At 36.0% G+C, this 22,258-nt stretch overlaps 1 protein-coding gene across 2 annotated transcripts in view; it reads right to left on the bottom strand.

The window, feature by feature from the left end:
* Positions 1-8,016: 8,016 nt before the first annotated feature.
* Gucy1a2 (guanylate cyclase 1 soluble subunit alpha 2) overlaps positions 8,017-22,258 on the bottom strand; it is a 303,087-nt gene continuing 288,845 nt past the window's right edge. For both annotated transcript variants that reach the window (XM_085844383.1, XM_085844384.1), the window contains one exon: positions 8,017-10,908. In XM_085844383.1, the coding sequence (XP_085700509.1) occupies positions 10,701-10,908 (208 nt within the window). In that variant the 3' untranslated portion in view covers positions 8,017-10,700. The remainder of the gene's footprint in view (positions 10,909-22,258) is intronic.

The following is a 22,258-nucleotide window of genomic DNA, read 5'->3' as shown; positions in this document are numbered from 1 at the left end:
CTGTACTACTAGGTAAAAGAAAATATTTTTAGAAATAATTTGAACCACAAAATGAAACTTTTAAAAAATGGCACAGGATTAACAGATGCATTAATTAAAAATAAAAAAAATGAAAAAAAATAGCTTGGCCTTTCAAAATATATGTAACTAACCATGCCTTAAATATATTTACGTGGTATTATTTGATGATATTATAGTCTATGTTTGGGATAACTACATTTATTTTTAAAAGAAAGGATCACAAAGTATAATCTGTTAGTAAAATAGCATATATATAATATTATTCACAACAAGTCAAGCCAAAATGTAGACTCATCAGATTCAAGAAATAGACCAAACTAAGTTAAAATAACTCAGTTATTTACTTAAGTAAAAACTACCTCATGCAGAGGACACTATTGAAAGCCTAGCACATCATAATTATGTCTTTATATTAGCATGAGGAACCTAGTCATTCCTAAACCATGCTAAATGTTTGCTGTGTTGATCTTATGCACTTGAAAGAGCAGGGTAAGTTTGAGATTTAAAGTAGTGCTTGGGAATTGGGACCCTTTGGTACAATGTCACAGTTAACTCACAATTAAACAGTCTGAATTCAGGTAGGTTCATTTTGGAAGGAGGAATGATATGTATTTCTGAATGCACTTAATTGGCTTGCTTTCAAAGCATAATTAGAAAGGTTAGTCAGTTGATTACTGAAGGTATAGTGTAGGTGTCAGAAGCTATTACAATAATTGTACATTTTCAAAGACAAACTTTAAAGAATATTTTCTTTTTTTTTTTCTAAGGGAAACAAATTGTTCATTCAATTTAAATTAAAAGAAAGAAAGAAAGAGAAAGAAGGAAAGAAGGAAATAAAGAAGGAAAGAGAGAAAGAACAGACATAAAGAAGGAAGGAAAGAAGGAAGGAAGGAAGGAAGGAAGGAAGGAAGGAAGGAAGGAAGGAAGGAAGGAAGGAAGGAAGGAAGGAAGGAAGAAAGAAACATTTCTTTTCATGGACTATTTTCCTACCAATTCTTCTGAATTTTCTCACATCCTGCCCAGCTGTAACAGCAGGACTAGATTTCCTAATAAAGTAGTGGTTGCTCTAAAGTCTGTGGCCAGTAACATGTACATTTTGGACAATGGAATCTTAGAAATTGATCTTCAGTAGGAAATAAAAACCACATAGAGACAAAAAAGGTGCTTAGGCTCACAGATTAATTTCTCCTTTGCATTATCTATATTTTTCCCATTTAAAAATCACTTTAAAATTATTTCTATAAGTAAATAAAATTGATAAGGATATTTAAAGTTTATTTTAATTAAAGTTATTCATTTATTTACCTGATTAAGTCATAAGATTGGCTATACTTAATTAGGAAAATCATAAGAAAACACAAACAGTGTTCACTTAAGTTTCAATTTAGATGGTAAATATGCACCTATCTCAGAAATTAAGAGTAAAGAATGGGATATATAGAAGATGACAAAGAAATGTGTTGCTGTTTGGGGGGGTATTTATTTGTTTGGAACTTATATACTTCTTCGTTTCTTTGATATGAATTTAAGACTTCTGACACATAACAAAGAATATAATTAAAAATCAGAACTGAAAAGTAAAAGGTTGCATTGAGGAGGGTAGTTCCCAGACGGGGCACTTATTACATCCCCAGGTCAGAAATACCATGTATACAAGGTTGATTTTGAAAATATATCTTTCTAAATAGAAAAAATAATAATACTCATATAGCACTAGAGAATACAAAGAAAGGATTCTATGGATGTTTGAATATAATATTTATACAGTGACATAACATATAAGACAACATTTCAATTGAAGAAAATTAAAATGATTAGATGTATTTCCTAGAATTCCATTTTTGCCTTCTTTTTTAGTACACTTAAGATATTTGAATTACTTTCTGTTATGAATCAAATACTTTGCTAGACATTATCTAATTTTCCCTGAAAAATAAATGGCTTTGGATTGAGATATATAAATCCTTTGCTATAACAATATGAAATATCAAAATTAGGACTTTTTATTTCATACCATGGAAATTCATTAATTCTAGCAAATAAGTCAAAGCTGTGCTTAAAAAGTTACATGTAAATGTGTTAAAATATTAAAAGGATAGAGCTAAAAAACATGGAGAATGCTACTTATTGCTTCCTCAGCAGGGTAGATATAAATTCTATGTTGAATATTGTCAGACACTTCAAGATCTAGAAACACTATAACAGAACTATCTGACTCACATAACAGTACCCAAGAAGTTTGGTAGTGTATCCCTTACATCTAACAGTCCAGTAAAGTCAACTTGCATTTCATGTACCTATGATTCTAAAAGCAGATTTGAGAAAAGGCTTTTCTATCTCAATCTTTAGCAGTGTGATTCTCAAATCTAATGAAAAATTAGAGATTAAGCTAGAAGTGGATTTTCTAAATGAAGACTTGCAGGGGCAATGGGCAGGAGCTTTAAAATGTTGGTTCTGATACTTCCCAGGAGAGAGCAAAGAAGTTTGCATAGATCCACTTTCTCTTCTATGACAAAGCCCTCAGCAGTCAAGATCCAAATTCACAGTCAATTCTCTTTTCAAATGATCTCTACTATGTTCTAAATTTTACCTCCTTACCTCACAGGTCTATAATATTCAGTCATGTAAATGTGAAAAAGAAAAGCCTCAGCTCAAAGAGTAAAACAATATTGCCATGCACTTTATAAGAGCTGTTAAGAAATAGAGACAGAAAAGACAGAATAAAGTGAAATAGGAAAGAATAGAAGGACTGGAGTTAGAAAGGAGAGAGGGGCATACAGGAGTTTAAAGTGCCAATGTATTTAAAGACCTGACTAGTTTGCCCTACATAGTCTCTTTGTACACAATGCATTCATTAGACTTTTATTGAGACTTATTTAGAAATGATACCAGATCTACCATATTTAAGATGCAACTGCAGCTCATACAGATGATATTTGAATTCCTACTTGGTTTCTCATTAGCATAAAGGTAATACTACAGCTTAACTTGTCACATAGAAAATACTGATTGAAGACATAGTACTAAATTTTCCAAACAGAAGCAAATTCTGCTTTGGTAGATATATATGATGATTTTTTTTTGTCATTGTTCCTTTAAATAGTCATTCTAATTAACAGTTTTATTAAGTTTCTTATTTGTTTTCTAAAGCTTTGGCATGCTGCATTTTATTTGGTGTACCTATCATTCAGTATTATTTCATCACGGTTTGTTGAATACAAACACTATGATTTAAAAAAAATCTTTAATGACATATCCATATCAATATCTTTAGCTTTCTCTTAGGTTAACAAAGATGGACTGCAGACATAATTTTCATCTAAGTAAATAACATCTTCCCATTGTAAGTAAAAGCTTCCCTATAGGGAAGCTATAACGGGGACTTTTTCTTACTCTTTCTTTCCCTCCAGCTGACTCCATCTAAATATTTCTTATCTGCTCATAAATTAGAAAAACTGTTATGGTCAGATAATAATTTGTATTTCATAGACAGTAAAGATTTTTTTAAGGATCAAAAGAATAAGCAAGAGGTAACCATTATTTCAGGTCAGGAAGTTACACAAGAAATGAATTTTGCAAGTGATGCTGACACATCTGAAATTAATAAAAATAATAGGCCTGATAATCATGGCTGCTATCTACTCATCATTATCCTTACACAAATGTTCAAGACTGTTTCTAAAGCTCCCACAGAATTGCTTTAGATAATTCTAAATTCCTCCAGACCACTGGGGCACTTTATTAGATGCCTTAACATGAAGGAGTCTGAGCACACTACCTTTGGCTTTTAATATCGAGCTCTGTAATAGTTTAATATTTTAAGCATGAGAATATTGTTCAACAAGAGAAATATGGTTCAATGCCACCATTTACAATTCTTATTTATAACAACCTTGTTTAGTAACATAGAAAACTTGGAAAAAATAACAAGCACTGAACTATAATTAATTCATGATTAAATGATATCACCAGAGGTTAAAACCTGAAGGACTAAGCCACAGAATTAGTTTCTCATTGCTAAAGCTCTTGATGCATTTTATGGAATACGTTTTGAAACCCTATCAACTTTGAAGTTTATATACAAGTGAACTGACACAGTATAATAATTGATTTTTTTAAGACTAGTGATTCTAGTTAAAAATAGGAGGGAACTTACTTCTCCTAAATGCATTCTGCATGAAATAGTCAGTTACAAGTAAGTGAGAAATCTCTGAGTGATAATGACTGAGTATCCATCTGCTTTCAATATTAGAAGGCAGAGAGAACACCTTCATTTCTCCCCTAATCACTATCAAATGGTCTTGGGTTCTCTTCTTATCTCTAGCTCTCTGGGGCTTCCTAGAAGAGAAGGGCAGTCTTGAGTAAACTTAGGCCATTTTTTCTCTCAGAAGCTGAGTACTTGCTTTGTTAGTAGAGTGCAAATTTAGAAAATATGAAGTATTGAATAACCTCAAAAAATGATGGTAGAAGCTTTTAGGACATAAAATGTTTTCCAGACTTTGTGATTCAATTTCACAATAATAAAAACATATCATTCCTATTTCAGCAGTTGGGGGAGTGTAAAGTACAAAATCATTTTGTTAGTGAATGTCATGTCAACCAAACATGTGTGAAGAAAGATGAATATGCTGTGTTTAATGTCCTCTGCTCACTGACTATCTGTCCTGTGCTAATTTCAGCGGGCTTCTCTGGAACCTAAGGCAGAGCCAGTGTTTGACCCTCTGTTTTGTAGATCCGGATGTCCTGGCACTTCCACTTGCCTTTGTCACTATAACCCAGAATCATTTTATCTACCACCTTCAGAGACTTGGTATTTATGGCTCTGTGAACTTCTAATTGAAGTTTTACTGAGCCTTACAGCTACTGCTACCCTGACACTACCTCATCAGAGGACTGGGAATGGCTAGTTTGGAATTTTTTCTCTCAAACCAAACAAAACAAAATGACCAAAACAACAAAGCAAACAAAAACACAAAAGTAACACATAGCAAAAGGGTTATCTAGCATTCATTAAATCAAATGAGTATACTATAGAAACTCCATACTCCTTAAGATCCCCTCTCTTCTAACATTCTCTATTACTTTAGAAATCTCTTTGCTCTTTTATCTTAAATCTTTCAGGAGCTTATAAAGCCAAGACTCACATATATTTTATCAAAGTTCACTTTCTCAATCAGCTCTTTGAACTTACACTCTAATTCCATCTTTGTTGCTTGCTGTAATAAACTACAGAGATCCAAAAATTTGAGCAACTTTACAAATAGTACATAAATGTCTTTGAGAGCAATAGAAATTGTTGTAATATAGATAGTTGTAAATTATAGCAGACATACTCTGATGTAAACACATTAGCTACATGTCCACAAATTAGTGAGTTTTGAGATTGATTTGTGAACTATTTGATCAGTTTTTAAATATGATTTATCCCTTGCTGTTCATTTTGTTCTGAAACAACAAATAACTTTAAAAATTCCAAACCACCTGTATTATTGCTAGTGGAAACCATGTCTCCATTTCTCCAAAGGCTTGGTGAAATGCACACATGTGCATTATATATGGCATCACTACCATGGCTTAAAATATTGCTTAAAAGATTGTTATAAGTATTGCTAAGAAATTGCTTTGAGAGAAATATGCAATATACATAATGAAATGAGGCATTAAGCATTGACTTTGCATCTTTTTATAACATAGATCACAGCATTCTGAAGGTAGGCTGTCATTTCAATACTTACTTATGTCCTAAACTTATTTTCTGTTACTTCAGTGGTGAAGGCCAGCAAGTGTACTGCACAGCTTTACCAGTAACCAAGAATATAGCTACTATGCCTAATAATACTGAGCAATATTTATCCCTCATGGTAATCAGTGTTGACTTCTACCACTAAGAAGTTGGAAGATTCATGTTCTGAAAGCATACTAAGCATTTGAAACCAAAGCTAAAACTAAAATTTATGATAAGAAACCCAGAGTGCTTAAATATTCAAAATTAAATAAAATAATATATTGCTATCTTAGTCAACTTGTATTCCCTTTGAGTCACTGAGATTGCAAGCCTGTTATTCCATAATCTCCACATCTGGCTGTATGCAGTGTTAATGAGGGTGGTTTCCTAAACTCATTCTGGGTCCTACCTCTGTCATCTGCCGAAGGATATTTCCAGTAATTCCAATTCTTAAAACTTCCTAGGTTATTATTATGCAGCCAGTGAAATACTTTTAAGCAGAACAAGTAAACATTAAACTAGGAAACTTGGAGGAAAGCAATGAAGTACTTGACTGAAAATATTTTAGGGCTATACAACATATCAGAACAAAGACAAACTACTTCCACACATTCTCAAGTCCTTTTCAAATGACCTTTTACAACCAATAACCACATGCAAGTGTGCACATGTGCACACACACGAGATTCATTACTTGATAAGACAGGATGTGGTCAGTTTTTTTTCAATGAAAAGAAAGGGAGAACAAAGATGGTAGAACACTAGTAGTAGTTAGTTTTTTTGAATCAAGTGTGATGAAGGACTATTGCATACTATCTCAACAGTCTCTAATGATTATGTTAATTCATATACAGTATCAGAAGTTGATTTTCATTCACCACTGTGAGGATTGTGATCTGAGGCAACATATAAGGACATTTTATTTTCTTAACATAAATTTTCTTTCATCATGTTTACATAACTTATATGTGTATTAAATCTGGTTCAGAAGTAAAGAAGAAATGATGTTTTTGAAGGCTGGGCTTGAGAGGTTGAGATAATATCTGTTGAGCACACAGAGGGTGAGGAAGGGATAAACAATGTCTTGCTCAAAAAAAAAAAAAAAAGTACAGAAACCTTTGTCACTATGTTATACATGTACAACACCCATTTCAGCCAGTGGCAAACTGAAGAAACTGTCAGTGTTGATGGCCATAATCTCCAAGTTCATATTAACACTGCACACCTGTAGACCCACCTTTCAGTCAGCAGAAACACTGTTCTGTCCTGAACAGAGTTGAAAGGTTTTGTAAATGGCTTTGCCTTTTGTTTCTGTTTACTTTTGCTTTATTGGTAGAACTCACTGGAAAATTTTACATGTTTTAAAGCATTGCTGCAATTGAGAATTAGATTTTGTTTAACTCATTAATATCTTTTTTCTTTCCTTAAAGAGACACAAACTTTCACACTTCTGAACATGTATCTCTATCCTAATGTCATGGTCATTAAACAAGAGAGAAAAGTTTGCGACTGTAAGAACTAATGTGTGCTGGATCCACTGACTAACTCTCCAGTTTTATATATCAGAGTTGGTGTGAGAAACATGGGTCACAGCTTACTGGTCTCCACATAAAATATGGAATTGGAAGAGATACCCCAATTAGTCTAAAATACAACAGGAGATATACATACAGAGGTAGATTTTAGAAAGTTGGGTCATAGATCACCTTCACAAGATGACAAATCTGAAAGTCCCAACCATGTTTCTCAGACAGGGTACTTTTTCTTTGTGGACACCATTGCCTATTTACTAAAGTCCATAAGATGACTTCTATACAAATATATGAAGATTATACCTATGCTAGATTATTGACTTATTTGAAGATGACAATGTTCTCCTCATCAAATGATATTTCTGTCAGTGGTAAATGTTAGTAATAATGTCTAGTTGCAAAGTTCCTTTCCTAAATTAACTACCTGATCCAATATTCAGAAAGGGAAGTTATTCATGCCATGTTAGATTTGAAGTCATTCATTTTACAGTGAGCTAAACATATTACACCAATTTGCAATCACTTGGTTTCTATGGATACTTTCCTAGATTCCTTTCAACCTGACACACTAAAAGGTATACCGTTCCTACATGTTGTTAAATATATGAAAGTAATAGAGAGCTAGTAATCAATAGAATCAAAATACTGTCATATATTTGCGGCCAAGTTTTCTAAGATAGAACATATGAACTCTGCTTTGTAGAAAATAAAATGGAAATATAAAATCCATAGTTTCTCCCTTCTACAAATACAGACAGTGGAACTTTTTTTTTTTTTTTTGAGTGCCTTACAAGCACATAAAGCAAAAAAGAATGTAACTATGATAGTCATTTGAAACAGTCTGGAAAACTTATAAGAGATTATATTACTTCCTCAGACTGTCTTCAGAAATATAGATTATAGTGATTGAAGAATATAATTTCCTGTTAGGGATATATAATAAATTTATGCAATGTTCTTTAAAATGTCATTTTTGACAGTGTAACGGCTCTTTCCTAACTATGTAAAATAATGTAACCAAATACAGAATGTATTTGTGATGCTTTTAAAACTGAGAATAAATGAGCAAATTCTCCTCTTGAGCTTTATTTAATTGTTTATTTAGTAATAGTTTAATCACTGAATAATAGAGTGGATTTCAAATATTAGGTTTTAAAAGATATGAGTGTGTGGGTGTGTGTGTACATTTTTCATAAATTTTCTTAAATACAGAGAATATATTGCACGGTTCCTGGGAAATATTCTTTCAACCTTATGGTTATGGAACATGTTTATTGAGTGTAAAATAATTGAATATATATCATAATAAACATAGTTACTGCACATAATAGATATAAATGACTATGGTGAACATGGCTGTTTCCCCCCGTTCTTCAATAGTAAGAGACTGTCAGCTTTCATCAGGCATTTTCATCAGTAGTAGAATATGACTACTTTGTGTTTTCAGCTTACTCTATCTACTCTCCCTACACTCCTCATCCTTCTCTACTATGAAGGAGGTAAGCTAATATTCAAGTTTCTTGAAATTTATTTGTTATTATTCTATTGAGGATACATTGCTCTCAGGCTACAAAGCTTCACAGGCATACTCTGGCCCTTTATCTCTATGGTGTAAAAAACAGAACTATGCTTGGCAAAAAGGAGACAGGTAACAGCATAGAACCTGGAAAATATATATCTTGCTTTCTCCATGTAAAGCATGTTAAATTAGTATCTCAATTATACCAGGGTGAGAATACAGCTAAAGTTAGAAAAAGATCATGAATAGAACAAGTGCTTTGCCTAATTTAAATGTTGCCAAGTCACATAGAAAACAATGATTAACAATCACAGACGACTTTGGGAATCAACATATAGCAATATCTTAGAATGTTTAATGCAGGCCCAAATTCCTGAAAAAAAGTATATATTGTGTCCAGTAAAGATACCTACCATACTGGATACTTGAATAAGAAGAAAAGGTCCATCCTATTATTTCAAAACAGCAAATGCTTCCAGATCACTAAACTCCTTAGACATTTAGGTTTTATATGTGGCTCCAAATATGAAAATTCTTGCATACTGTGCACTCTTAATTTCAGTGTGAGCCTGTAAAGAGTATTTTCATGCAGTGTTGGCTATTGATAGCAGTCCTTAATTTAGTAGAGCATGCAATGGAATGCTATCTATGTATATATGGTGTTCGTGGAATCTGGAGGTTCAGGCTACACCAGTATTCATGAGGCAATTTGATACTTTAGAGCCTGTATCAATAAAACCTCCAAAGAATATACATTTTAGAATCCAAAAGGCATGAAATAGAGCTTTTCTTTACTTTGTTTTTAGGCAATAGGAAACACCATTCTTGGCAAAATTGCCTGACAGATATTTGTCAGTAACTCTGATATCAGAATTTGCTTTGGAGTGTGACAGTCAGTTCTTTGAAGGCATAGGTCAGAGACAGGAAGGGCAGCTACTAATACATCATTTTGAGAGATAATATTGATTATGGAGTCACTTAAGATTGCATACACCATTACATTGGTAAGTTTTTATGTAAAAAAGGGCCTAGTTTTGCAAAGTGTTTTGTTTTAACTTGCATGTGTTTAGATAAAAAAAAATCTTTTCTGAATCTTAGTTACAGGTTTATTTTCTACTAGAAAATTCCATTTTCTCTGGATCCAAGCTACATGAAATAAATCTAAAAGGTATGTTTACTAAGCAAACACGTGTTTCCTCAACAGCTGATATCCTTAGTTATACACATTCCCAGTTCAAGCACTAATTGCTCTAAGTAAGTGAAACTGTATTAGATCAGTAGGTTAGCATTATCAAATCTACCCACAAAGCCCCCACACATTCTGAATATTTAATCATGTGTGGGAAATGCAATTATCTAGGAGAAGATATAGTTATAGATATATAAAAATAGGTAACATCCCTAAAATATTTTGCTGATTTACAGTTCTTCTGCTTGGAAGTTTAATCACACTGCCATAATATATGTATGAGATGTCTATTCAGGAAAAGAAAATTAGAGAATATTCCTTACCTATCAGTTCACTAAATGTAGGAATATATATTTAAAACTGGCTTTCAAAAGTGGTATAAATGTATAGGGAGAGATACCTGCATGGCTGACAAACAAGAAACCATAGGCTCTATTGGTTACTTCTGATTGCCTGTACTTGTAAATAAAATATCCATTAGCAGAAATACTCATATGGATGGAAACATTTTACTTTTCCCCCCACACCATCCAGCTTTTTGTTTTTAGTTGACATCAGTCATTCACCATTTCAAGGATTATTGCCTGACGTTAACACAAAACCTACTATATGTTCTTACAGAGCATTGGAAGAGAAATAGTTTCTTCCTCTCCTCATGAGGACCCATGTTCTGGGCTTGTGCTTTTTGGAGGAGTCTTTGATCTGCAGCAAGTCTCAGAGGCTTGTTTCCCGGAGGAACATTGTGCCAATATTGTAGGAAACCTTTTTTATTCTCGATGAAGATAGGGATGGCTTTGGTGGCTTTGGGTCAGTCCTTAACTCCAGGAAATAGCAGACCCCAGGAATTTCCTTTGGAAAGTTGTCTGGAAGTTCTTCTCGAGAACGAGGAATAAATGTGAAACTGTCTTCTCGTTTTAGTAATCTAAGGAGAAATGTAAACAATGTGAATAAAACAGCAGAAGAAGAGGGACTACATGAACAGAAATTCTAAGGGCTTAGGTAGCTGTTCTTTAACTATACTCGAGCTAATAATCTATGTCTTTGAACATGTGATTGTCACATGACTTCAAATATTAGAAAGTGCTATGACATGGAAGAGATTGCTTCATGTTATAACAATTGTATAAATGCTCAATATGACATTTGAAATATGTCATCAAGTCTGTTTTTTCTAAATAGCATTTTCTGAAAAATATAAGTTCAAATTTAATTTTTCCAAAATAAAAGCCTAAGAGAATTGTAAAATGTGGGGCCTTATTTCAAATGTGTAGGACCTAGTTTGTCTGTTTTGAAAACTTGTCTAAGTTCTAGAATTTTTTATATATATATTTTATGGATTCTGAGTATGCATTGAGTATGTGTCTTGTGTATTGGATATGTAAACAAGTTCTATCAAAGTAATGACTCAAAGTATCCATGATATTTGGTAACAAATTTCTAGCAACACATGGTTTCTAATCAAATATAGTCAAATATCTTGGTTCATGTTTTTCTGTCTCATTTAGAGACTTCTTTTCAGAATAATAACACTAGACTAGATTTATTCTTTAAATTTATTAAATTCCATGTAAAGTTATGCTTGATATTCATATATGAAAACACCAGCCAGCAGCTCAATTTAATTCAACAATTCATAAATAATGGGATATTGTCCAACTCCCTGTCCAAATTCCCATGAACACAAGCTAGGCAATTTACAGTTTTGTCTATAGAAATAAAAGTGGAAAGATAAATAATAAGGAACAGAAAACCCTCCAGAAACAATTAGAAATAAAGTATAGTGAAAACCCTCCAGAAACAATTAGAAATAAAATATAGTGAAACAGAATAGATATTGTAAATAAAAAACAAAACAAAAAACAAACAAACAAACAAAAGCCCACGTAATACCAAAATAAATGAAAGAAATCCCAGAAGAAAAAATGAGAAAAGAGAGAGAGCCATATTGGATTTGATATTTAGAAGTAACTTTAAGAGGAATCATGCAGTGGGTGCGGAGGGTGAAAGTCAGAAACAACATTTTGAGCGAAACAAATGAGTTTCAGGCCATTTGATGGACATACATTGACAAGGAAAGTTAGGGTGAAAGTCATATATTAGGATACATTTTGAAATCATAAACGAAGAGTTTAGATTTTTTTACAAGATATTATAGAAGTAAAAGTCATCATTCTTTCCATAAAGATTACCCATCTTCATAAATCAGTTTAGTGCTAACTGCAGCTCCATAGTATCATGCAGGATATGCTAGGGAAAAAGAATCATGTTCAAATGTCCCTACCAGGTAAAATTATTATCTAAAAATGACAGTAATACTAATTATTATTACATTGGGAGCAGCCTAAATGTCATGATCCATAATTACAGGATTTTGCTTGTGAAATGATAAAAGAGCACTTTAATTATGAATTAAAATATAACATAATGGTTTTATACATTCAAAAAGAAAGGCTCATTCTAATATTTTAAAATTCTATAAAGTGCCTGTCCTATTTGATTCATACATATGAATCCTAAAGATGAACATACTCCTGTCTGTTAAGTTTATGGAGAGTGGAAGTGAGTTCAGAAGTAGAGCCATGTGCTTAAGAAAGCAGCAGGGGGAGTAGGGACACAGGCCTCATCCGGCCGGATCAGCACCGGGGTAGCGGGAGAGCAGGGTTGCCTGACACCCACCAGCTACCCACGACCCCCGCCGCAGGATTTTGGGACTGCTGGTGAGTGGAACACAGCTTCTGCTCCAGTCCAATCACGCGGGACCTGAGACTGCTCTGGTTGGGGAGAGAGAAATCCGGCCTACATAGGGCCACAACCCTCCTCCGGTCAGAAGAGCACCAGGGCAGCTGGGGCGCAGGGTCGACTGACACTCGCCAGCTACCCACAACACCCGCCACAGGATCTTAAGACTTCTGGTGAGTGGAGCACAGCTTCTGCTCCAATCCAATTGCTCGGGACCTGGGACTGCATTAGTTAGGGAAGCAGAAACCGGCCTGAGTAGGGCCACAGGCCTCATCTGGACGGATCAGCGCCGGGGTAGCGGGAGCGCAGGGTTGCCTGACACCCGCCAGCTACCCACGACCCCCGCCGCAGGATTTTGGGACTGCTGGTGAGTGGAACACAGCTTCTGCTCCAGTCCAATCACGTGGGACCTGAGACTGCTCTGGTTGGGGAGAGAGAAATCCGGCCTACATAGGGCCACAACCCTCTTCCGGTCAGAAAAGCACCGGGGCAGCTGGGGCGCAGGGTCGGCTGACACTTGCCAGCTACCCACAACACCCGCCACAGGATCTTAAGACTTCGGGTAGTGGAGCACAGCTTCTGCTCCAATCCAATTGCGCGGGACCTGAGACTGCATTAGTTAGGGAAGCAGAAACCGGCCTGAGTAGGGCCACAGGCCTCATCCGGCCGGATCAGCGCCGGGGTAGCGGGAGAGCAGGGTTGCCTGACACCCGCCAGCTACCCACGACCCCTGCCACAGGATTTTGGGACTGCTGGTGAGTGGAACACAGCTTCTGCTCCAATCTTTAAACAGTGACAACGATAACAACTAACCCCAGAGATTACCAGATGGCGAAAGGTAAACGTAATAATCTTACTAACAGAAACCAAGACCACTCACCATCATCAGAACCCAGCACCCCCACTTCGCCCAGTCCAGGGCACCCCAACACACCGGAAAAGCTAGACACGGATTTAAAAGCATATCTCCTGATGATGATAGAGGACTTCAAGAAGGACTTTAATAACACACTTAAAGAAATGCAGGAGAACACTGATAAACAGGCAGAAGACAATAAAGAGGAAGCACAAAAATCCCTTAAAGAATTGCAGGAGAACACTGCTAAAGAGTTACAAATCCTTAAAGAAAAACAGGATAACATAATCAAACAGGTAGAAGTCCTTACAGAAAAATAGGAAAACACATCCAAACAGATGATGGAAATGAACAAAACCATACTAGACCTAAAAAGGGAAGTAGACACAATAAAGAAAACCCAAAATGAGGCAACACTGGAGATAGAAACCCTAGGAAAGAAATCTGGAACCATAGATACCAGCATCAGCAACAGAATACAAGAGATGGAAGAGAGAATCTCAGGTGCAGAAGATTCCATTGAGAACATCGGCACAACAATCAAGGAAAATGTAAAATGCAAAAAGATCCTAACTCAAAACATCCAAGAAATACAGGACACAATGAGAAGACCAAACCTACGGATAATAGGAGTGGATGAGAATGAAGATTTTCAACTCAAAGGACCAGCAAACATCTTCAACAAAATTATAGAAGAAAACTTCCCAAATCTAAAGAAAGAGATGCCCATGAACATACAAGAAGCCTACAGAACTCCAAATAGACTGGACCAGAAAAGAAATACCTCCCGACACATTATAATCAGAACAACAAATGCTCTAAATAAAGATAGAATACTAAAAGCAGTAAGAGAAAAAGGCCAAGTAACATATAAAGGCAAGCCTATCAGAATTACACCAGATTTTTCACCAGAGACTATGAAAGCCAGAAGATCCTGGACGGATGTTATACAGACACTAAAAGAACACAAATTCCAGCCCAGGCTACTATACCCAGCCAAACTCTCAATTAACATAGATGGAGAAACCAAAGTATTCCACGACAAAACCAAATTCACACATTATCTCTCCACGAATCCAGCCCTTCAAAGGGTAATAACAGAAAAAAACCAATACAAGGACAGGAACCACGCCCTAGAAACAACAAGAAGGTAATCCCTCAACAAACCTAAAAGAAGACAGCCACAAGAACAAAATGCCAACTTTAACAACAATAATAACAGGAAACAACAATTACTTTTCCTTAATATCTCTTAATATCAATGGACTCAACTCCCCGATAAAAAGACATAGACTAACAAACTGGCTACACAAACAAGACCCAACATTTTGCTGCTTACAGGAAACTCATCTCAGAGAAAAGGATAGACACTACCTCAGAATGAAAGGCTGGAAAACAATTTTCCAAGCAAATGGCATGAAGAAACAAGCTGGAGTAGCCATTCTAATATCTGATAAGATTGACTTCCAACCCAAAGTCATTAAAAAAGACAGGGAGGGACACTTCATACTCATCAAAGGTAAAATCCTCCAAGAGGAACTATCAATCCTGAATATCTATGCTCCAAATACAAAGGCAGCCACATTCATTAAAGAAACTTTAGTAAATCTCAAAGCACACATTGCACCTCATACAATAATAGTGGGAGACTTCAACACACCACTTTCACCAATGGACAGATCATGGAAACAGAAACTAAACAGGGACACAGTGAAACTAAGAGAAATTATTAATCAAATGGATCTGGCAGATATCTACAGAACATTCTATCCTAAAACAAAAGGATATACCTTCTTCTCAGCACCTCATGGTACCTTCTCCAAAATTGACCACATAATTGGTCACAAAGCAGGCCTCAACAGATACAAAAATATTGAAATTGTCCCATGCATCCTATCAGATCACCATGGACTAAGGCTGATCTTCAATAACAAAATAAATAATAGAAAGCCAACCTTCACGTGGAAACTGAACAACACTCTTCTCAATGATACCTTGGTCAAGGAAGGAATAAAGAAAGAAATTAAGGACTTTTTAGAGTTCAATGAAAATGAAGCCACAACATACCCAAACTTATGGGACGCAATGAAAGCATTTCTAAGAGGAAAACTCATAGCTCTGAGTGCCTCCAAAAGGAAACTAGAGAGAGCACACATTAGCAGATTGACAACACACCTAAAAGCACTAGAACAAAAGGAAGCAAATTCACCCAAGAGGAGTAGACGGCAGGAAATAATCAAACTCAGGGGTGAAATCAACCAAGTGGAAACAAGAAAAACTATTCAAAGAATCAACCAATGAAGGAGCTGGTTCTTTGAGAAAATCAACAAGATAGATAAACCCTTAGCCAGACTCACTAGAGGGCACAGGGAAAGCATCCTAATTAACAAAATCAGAAATGAAAAAGGAGACATAACAACAGATCCTGAAGACATCCAAAACACCATCAGATCCTTCTACCAAAGGCTATACTCAACAAAACTGGAGAACCTGGATGAAATGGAGAAGTTCCTAGACAGATACCAGGTACCAAAGTTGAATCAAGATCAGGTTAATGATCTAAACAGCCCTATATCCCCCAAAGAAATAGAAGCAGTCATTAATAGTCTCCCAACTAAAAAAAGCCCAGGACCAGATGGGTTTAGTGCAGAGTTCTATCAGACCTTCAAAGAAGATCTAATCCCAGTTCTTCACAAACTATTCCACAAAATAGAAACAGAAGGTACTCTACCCAACTCATTCTATGAAGCCACAATTACTCTGATACCTAAACCACAAAAAGACCCAACAAAGATAGAAAACTTCAGACCAATATCCCTTATGAATATTGATGCAAAAATCCTCAATAAAGTTCTTGCTAACCGAATCCAAGAACACATCAAAACAATCATCCATCCTGACCAAGTAGGCTTCATCCCAGGGATGCAGGGATGGTTCAATATACGGAAATCCATCAACGTAATCCAGTATATAAACAAACTCAAAGACAAAAACCACATGGTCATCTCGTTAGATGCGGAAAAAGCATTTGACAAGATCCAACACCCATTCATGATAAAAGTCTTGGAAAGATCAGGAATTCAAGGCCCATACCTAAACATGATAAAAGCAATCTACAGCAAACCAGTAGCCAACATCAAAGTAAATGGTGAGAAGCTTGAAGCAATCCCTCTAAAATCAGGGACTAGACAAGGCTGTCCACTTTCTCCATACCTATTCAACATTGTACTTGAAGTCCTAGCCAGAGCAATTCGACAACCAAAGGAGATCAAAGGGATACAAATTGGAAAAGATGAAGTCAAAATATCACTTTTTGCAGATGATAGTATATATAAGGGACCCTAAAAATTCCACCAGAGAACTCCTAAGCCTGATAAACAGCTTCGGTGAAGTAGCTGGATATAAAATTAACTCAAACAAATCAATGGCCTTTCTCTACACAAAGAATAAACAGGCTGAGAAAGAAATTAGGGAAACAACACCCTTCTCAATAGTCACAAATAATATAAAATATCTTGGTGTGACTCTAACTAAGGAAGTGAAAGATCTGTATAATAAAAACTTCAAGTCTCTGAAGAAAGAAATTATAGAAGATCTCAGAAGATGGAAAGATCTCCCATGCTCATGGATTGGCAGGATCAACATTGTAAAAATGGCTATCTTGCCAAAAGCAATCTACAGATTCAATGCCATCCCCATCAAAATTCCAAATCAATTCTTCAACGAATTAGAAAGTGCAATCTGCAAATTCATCTGGAATAACAAAAAACCTAGGATAGCAAAAACTCTTCTCAAGGATAAAAGAACCTCTGGTGGAATCACCATGCCGGACCTAAAGCTCTACTACAGAGCAATTGTGATAAAAACTGCATGGTACTGGTATAGTGACAGACAAATAGACCAATGGAATAGAATTGAAGACCCAGAAATGAACCCACACACCTATGGTCACTTGATCTTCGACAAGGGAGCTAAAAACATCCAGTGGAAGAAAGACAGCATTTTCAACAAATGGTGCTGGCACAACTGGTTGTTAACATGTAGAAGAATGTGAATCGATCCATTCCTATCTCCTTGTACTAAGGTCAAGTCTAAGTGGATCAAGGAACTTCACATAAAACCAGAGACACTGAAACTTATAGAGGAGAAAGTGGGGAAAAGCCTTGAAGATATGGGCACAGGGGAAAAATTCCTGAATAGAACAGTAATGGCTTGTGCTGTAAGATCGAGAATTGACAAGTGGGACCTCATGAAACTGCAAAGCTTCTGCAAGGCTAAAGACACCATCAATAAGACAAAAAAAAACACCAACAGATTGGGAAAGGATCTTCACCTATCCTAAATCAGATAAGGGACTAATATCCAATATATATAAAGAACTCAAGAAGGTGGACTCCAGAAAGTCAAATAACCCCATTAAAAAATGGGGCTCAGAACTGAACAAAGAATTCTCACCTGAGGAATACCGAATGGCAGAGAAACACCTGAAAAAATGTTCAACATCCTTAATCATCAGGGAAATGCAAATCAAAACAACCCTGAGATTCCACCTCACACCAGTCAGAATGGCTAAGATCAAAAATTCAGGTGACAGCAGATGCTGGCGAGGATGTGGAGAAAGAGGAACACTCCTCCATTGTTGGTGGGATTGCAAGCTTGTACAACCACTCTGGAAATCAGTCTGGCGGTTCCTCAGAAAATTGGACATAGTACTACCGGAGGATCCAGCAATACCTCTCCTGGGCATATATCCAGAAGCTGTCCCAACCGGTAAAAAGGACACATGCTCCACTATGTTCATAGCAGCCCTATTTATAATAGCCAGAAGCTGGAAAGAACCCAGATGTCCCTCAACAGAGGAATGGATACAGAAATTATGGTACATTTACACAATGGAGTACTACTCAGCTATTAAAAAGAATGAATTTATGAAATTCCTAGCCAAATGGATGGACCTGGAGGGCATCATCTTGAGTGAGGTAACACAATCACAAAGGAACTCACACAATATGTATTCACTGATAAGTGGATATTAGCCCAAAACTTAGGATACCCAAGATATAAGATACAATTTGCTAAACGAATGAAACTCAAGACGAATGAAGACCAAAGTGTGGACACTGTGCCCCTTCTTAGAATTGGGAACAAAACACCCATGGAAGGAGTTACAGAGACAAAGTTTGGAGCTGTGATGAAAGGATGGACCATCTAGAGACTGCCGTATCCAGGGATCCATCCCATAATCAGCTTCTAAACGCTGACAGCATTGCATACACTAGCAAGATTTTGCTGAAAGGACCCAAATATAGCTGTCTCTTGTGAGACGATGCCGGGGCCTAGCAAACACAGGAGTGGATGTTCACAGTCAGCTATTGGATGTATCACAGGGCTCCCAATGGAGAAGCTAGAGAAAGTACCCAAGGAGCTAAAGGGATCTGCAACCCTATTGTTGGAACAACATGATGTACTAACCAGAACCCCGGAGCTCTTGTCTCTAGCTGCATATGTATCGAAAGATGGCCTAGTCGGCCATCAATGGAAAGAGAGGCCCATTGGACTTGCAAACTTTATATGCCCCAATATAGGGGAATGCCAGGGCCAAAAGAATGGGAATGGGTGGGTAGGGAAGTGGGGGGCGCTATGGGGGACTTTTGGGATAGCATTGGAAATGTAATTGAGGAAAATATGTAATAAAAATATTAAAAATCAAAAAAAAAAAAAAAAGAAAGCAGCAGGGCCAGTGTGGCCTGCTAAGTATAAGTAAAGATGAGTTGGATTGAAGCTGACAAGGTGAACTTGTAAGAAAGATGATTCTCCACAACATTACAGTAAAACTGAGATACGGTGCAGGCATTGTTGACAGTCAGACACTGCTTGTTTGCTTAGTTTGCATTTGCATAGATGTTCACTTACATACAATAATGTCTAATCAGTTACTTCAGAAATAACACATTTAAAAATCCTGAATTAATTATCTAGTTTAGAGTGAATTCCCAAATGATTTTATTAAGCTCAAGTAGAGCAGGCATTGGTTTTATGGTATGTCTACCAGGAACATGAATCAGTCTATACTGATGTTCTGCTTATAACAAAGATGCCTCTGAACATAGGAAAGTGAGGATACTGTGGGTAAGTTAATAGAATTAAGAGAAAAATAGTAATAGAAATAGAAGCAATTTATAGAAATATATGATACAATGTATCTGTCATTCAAATAAATCATAAGTATGCAAGATTAAGAAAGATAAAGTATGTGAATTTTAGAATAATAATCAAAAACTACATAAAGTACACTACCACCAACTGAAATATTCAATCAAAAACTCTGTCCTTTCCAAATGTACTATAAGCCCCAAATCAACAATTAGGGTTTGTGACTGCTTCTTTACATTGCCTATAGTTTGCCTCATCACGCTCTTTGCACTTTGCTATAATTTATATTTTCTGATAATGGAGAACAAAAACAGGTTATCTATGAAACTACTTATAAGATACAAAAAAAGAGAGGGCAACAGCTGTTCCAGATATGAGGACTTTTACATTATTCACTGGATTTTCTTTGGGAAGCAATTCTTGAGGACAACACATTGCTCTCTTGACATTTTAAATACAAATCATATACTATGCTAGAAATCATAGAGACAGCAGCTTTTGGGGATTTTATTCGTGTCCAAGTAAACAACTTGTTATCAATAAGTGATCACAGTTTTAAATTTTGATAATGAAAATCTTGGCACATAGAGTTAACCTGATTCAATCTCCCATGAGAGCCAGGACTTAAGTCTTGGAGTGACTCCCAACACAACATTCTTGATGACTTACTAGGGTATCTGTGGAAGGGGTCAGCAATGTTTCACTCAGTGTGCCTCGCTACGTTATTTCTCATGCTACTAAATAAATGATCAAATATGTGTACAGGAATTAGGAATTTAAACAAATCATGCAAAAAACTCTAATTCACCTTGAAATACTAGACCCACATGCCTAGAACAGATTCTGAACTACTTCCTAACAATCCATTTCTTCAGCACATCAAGATTGATAGGGAAACATATATTCTACATAAATCTAAAGAAATCCCAGATGTTTGATGGACAAAAGGAAACTTTCAGAAACACATTTAATAAGTATTTGCAAACTGAACACATTCTGATTTATATGCATATCACTGTTCCTCCTATCAAGAGTTTTGCTTGCATTTTTTAAGATTTTTGGAATCCATTGCTGTTTTAGATCAGGATATAATACCAAGACAGCTCCCTCAGTACTGAAGAAATGAATCTGGTCTCTTCCTCTCTGAGATCTGACTTTCATGCTTTCTCCCATAATTGGCCCAAGTTTTGCTCTATTGTGTATCCTCTTTTTAGAACAGGCTTTGAAGCTTATACTGATGTAAATGGTCTGAAAGAAATTTACACTTTAACACAAGTTTCAGGGTATTAGTTTTGTATTTTTAAATTTATTTTATTAGCATTTTCTTTACTTACATTTCAAATGTTATCGCCTTTCCTAGTTTCTCCTCCAAAAACTCTCTATTCCCTCCCTCCTCCCCCTACTTACCAACCCACCCACCCCCACTTCCTGGCCCAGGCATTTCCCTATCCTGGGGCATAGAACCTTCACAGGACCAAGGGCCTCTCTTCCCATTGATGACCAACTAGGCCATCCTCTTCTACATGCTAAACAACCTCTTATCATGTAGTTATTATTTTTAAAAAAGGGATAGACTCATAATGAGGATTCTTAAGAATCCCATTATTGTATATTCTACCTTCTTCAAATTGTAAGTAGCATACATAGCTTACAGATTGAATGTCCATAGGGGAGAGGCAAGAATTTAGTCTTCATTCCACTATGCATTTTCCCTCAACTGTATCTTTTTATTTACTTGTTAATTAAGGAAAACATTGTGACTCATTGCTATGTACACATCTCATAATGCTTTAAGACCATGGACTCAATAAAATTGAATAACTGGCATTCTCAAGACTTCAAACTTAGAATTATCTAGTTTTCAGAGCAGCGAGATCATCAGGAAGCTAGTTATCAGAAGGTTGTATCTGCTTTCTATGAATCAATATCTGGTTACCTCTGATTCTATCATGAGATAGAAGCCAACTTAGAGGGCATTGGAAGGAACTTTGATTGTTGTTGTTGTTGTTGAGACTATCTTTCTGTATAACAGTTATCTCATTGGGTGGTTTAACCCCATGGACAAAACATGAATCTAGTTATAAATTCTAAATGAGGCCAATGATTATATGGATATCCCCAAAGTGTAAACTTTTAAAATGTTCACATAAAATTAGAAAAAATAATTAATGTATTTCAACAAATAGAAAAAAATCTGTGCAACATACAAAGCTGGGTCTTTTCTTCTACCATCTCACTAAAGGTTTTTAGGGAATGTGGATATTAAGGAATAAACCAGTGGCCCTACTCATGCTAAACAACTTCTGTCATTGAGTTATATGTCATATGCCTAGGGTTTGTGAGATAGAATCTTACTGGGCAGCCCAGGGTGGGCTTGAATTTTCATCCTTGTACCTCTATTTTCAAGTGATCGGCTATCAGCCAGCAGCACCGTGCTTGGCCATAAGAGTGGATTTAAAGCCCAAGCAGGAGTCAGTAGAATTGGCATAACTGAAGACTAGAAAGAAGATTTGGATTGTGATTT

Source organism: Mus caroli, unplaced genomic scaffold, assembly GCF_978045245.1.
Source record: "Mus caroli unplaced genomic scaffold, Mus_caroli_1 scaffold_11, whole genome shotgun sequence".
In the NCBI taxonomy this organism is placed as follows: domain Eukaryota; kingdom Metazoa; phylum Chordata; class Mammalia; order Rodentia; family Muridae; genus Mus; species Mus caroli.
This window is presented reverse-complemented; position numbering and strand designations above follow the sequence as displayed.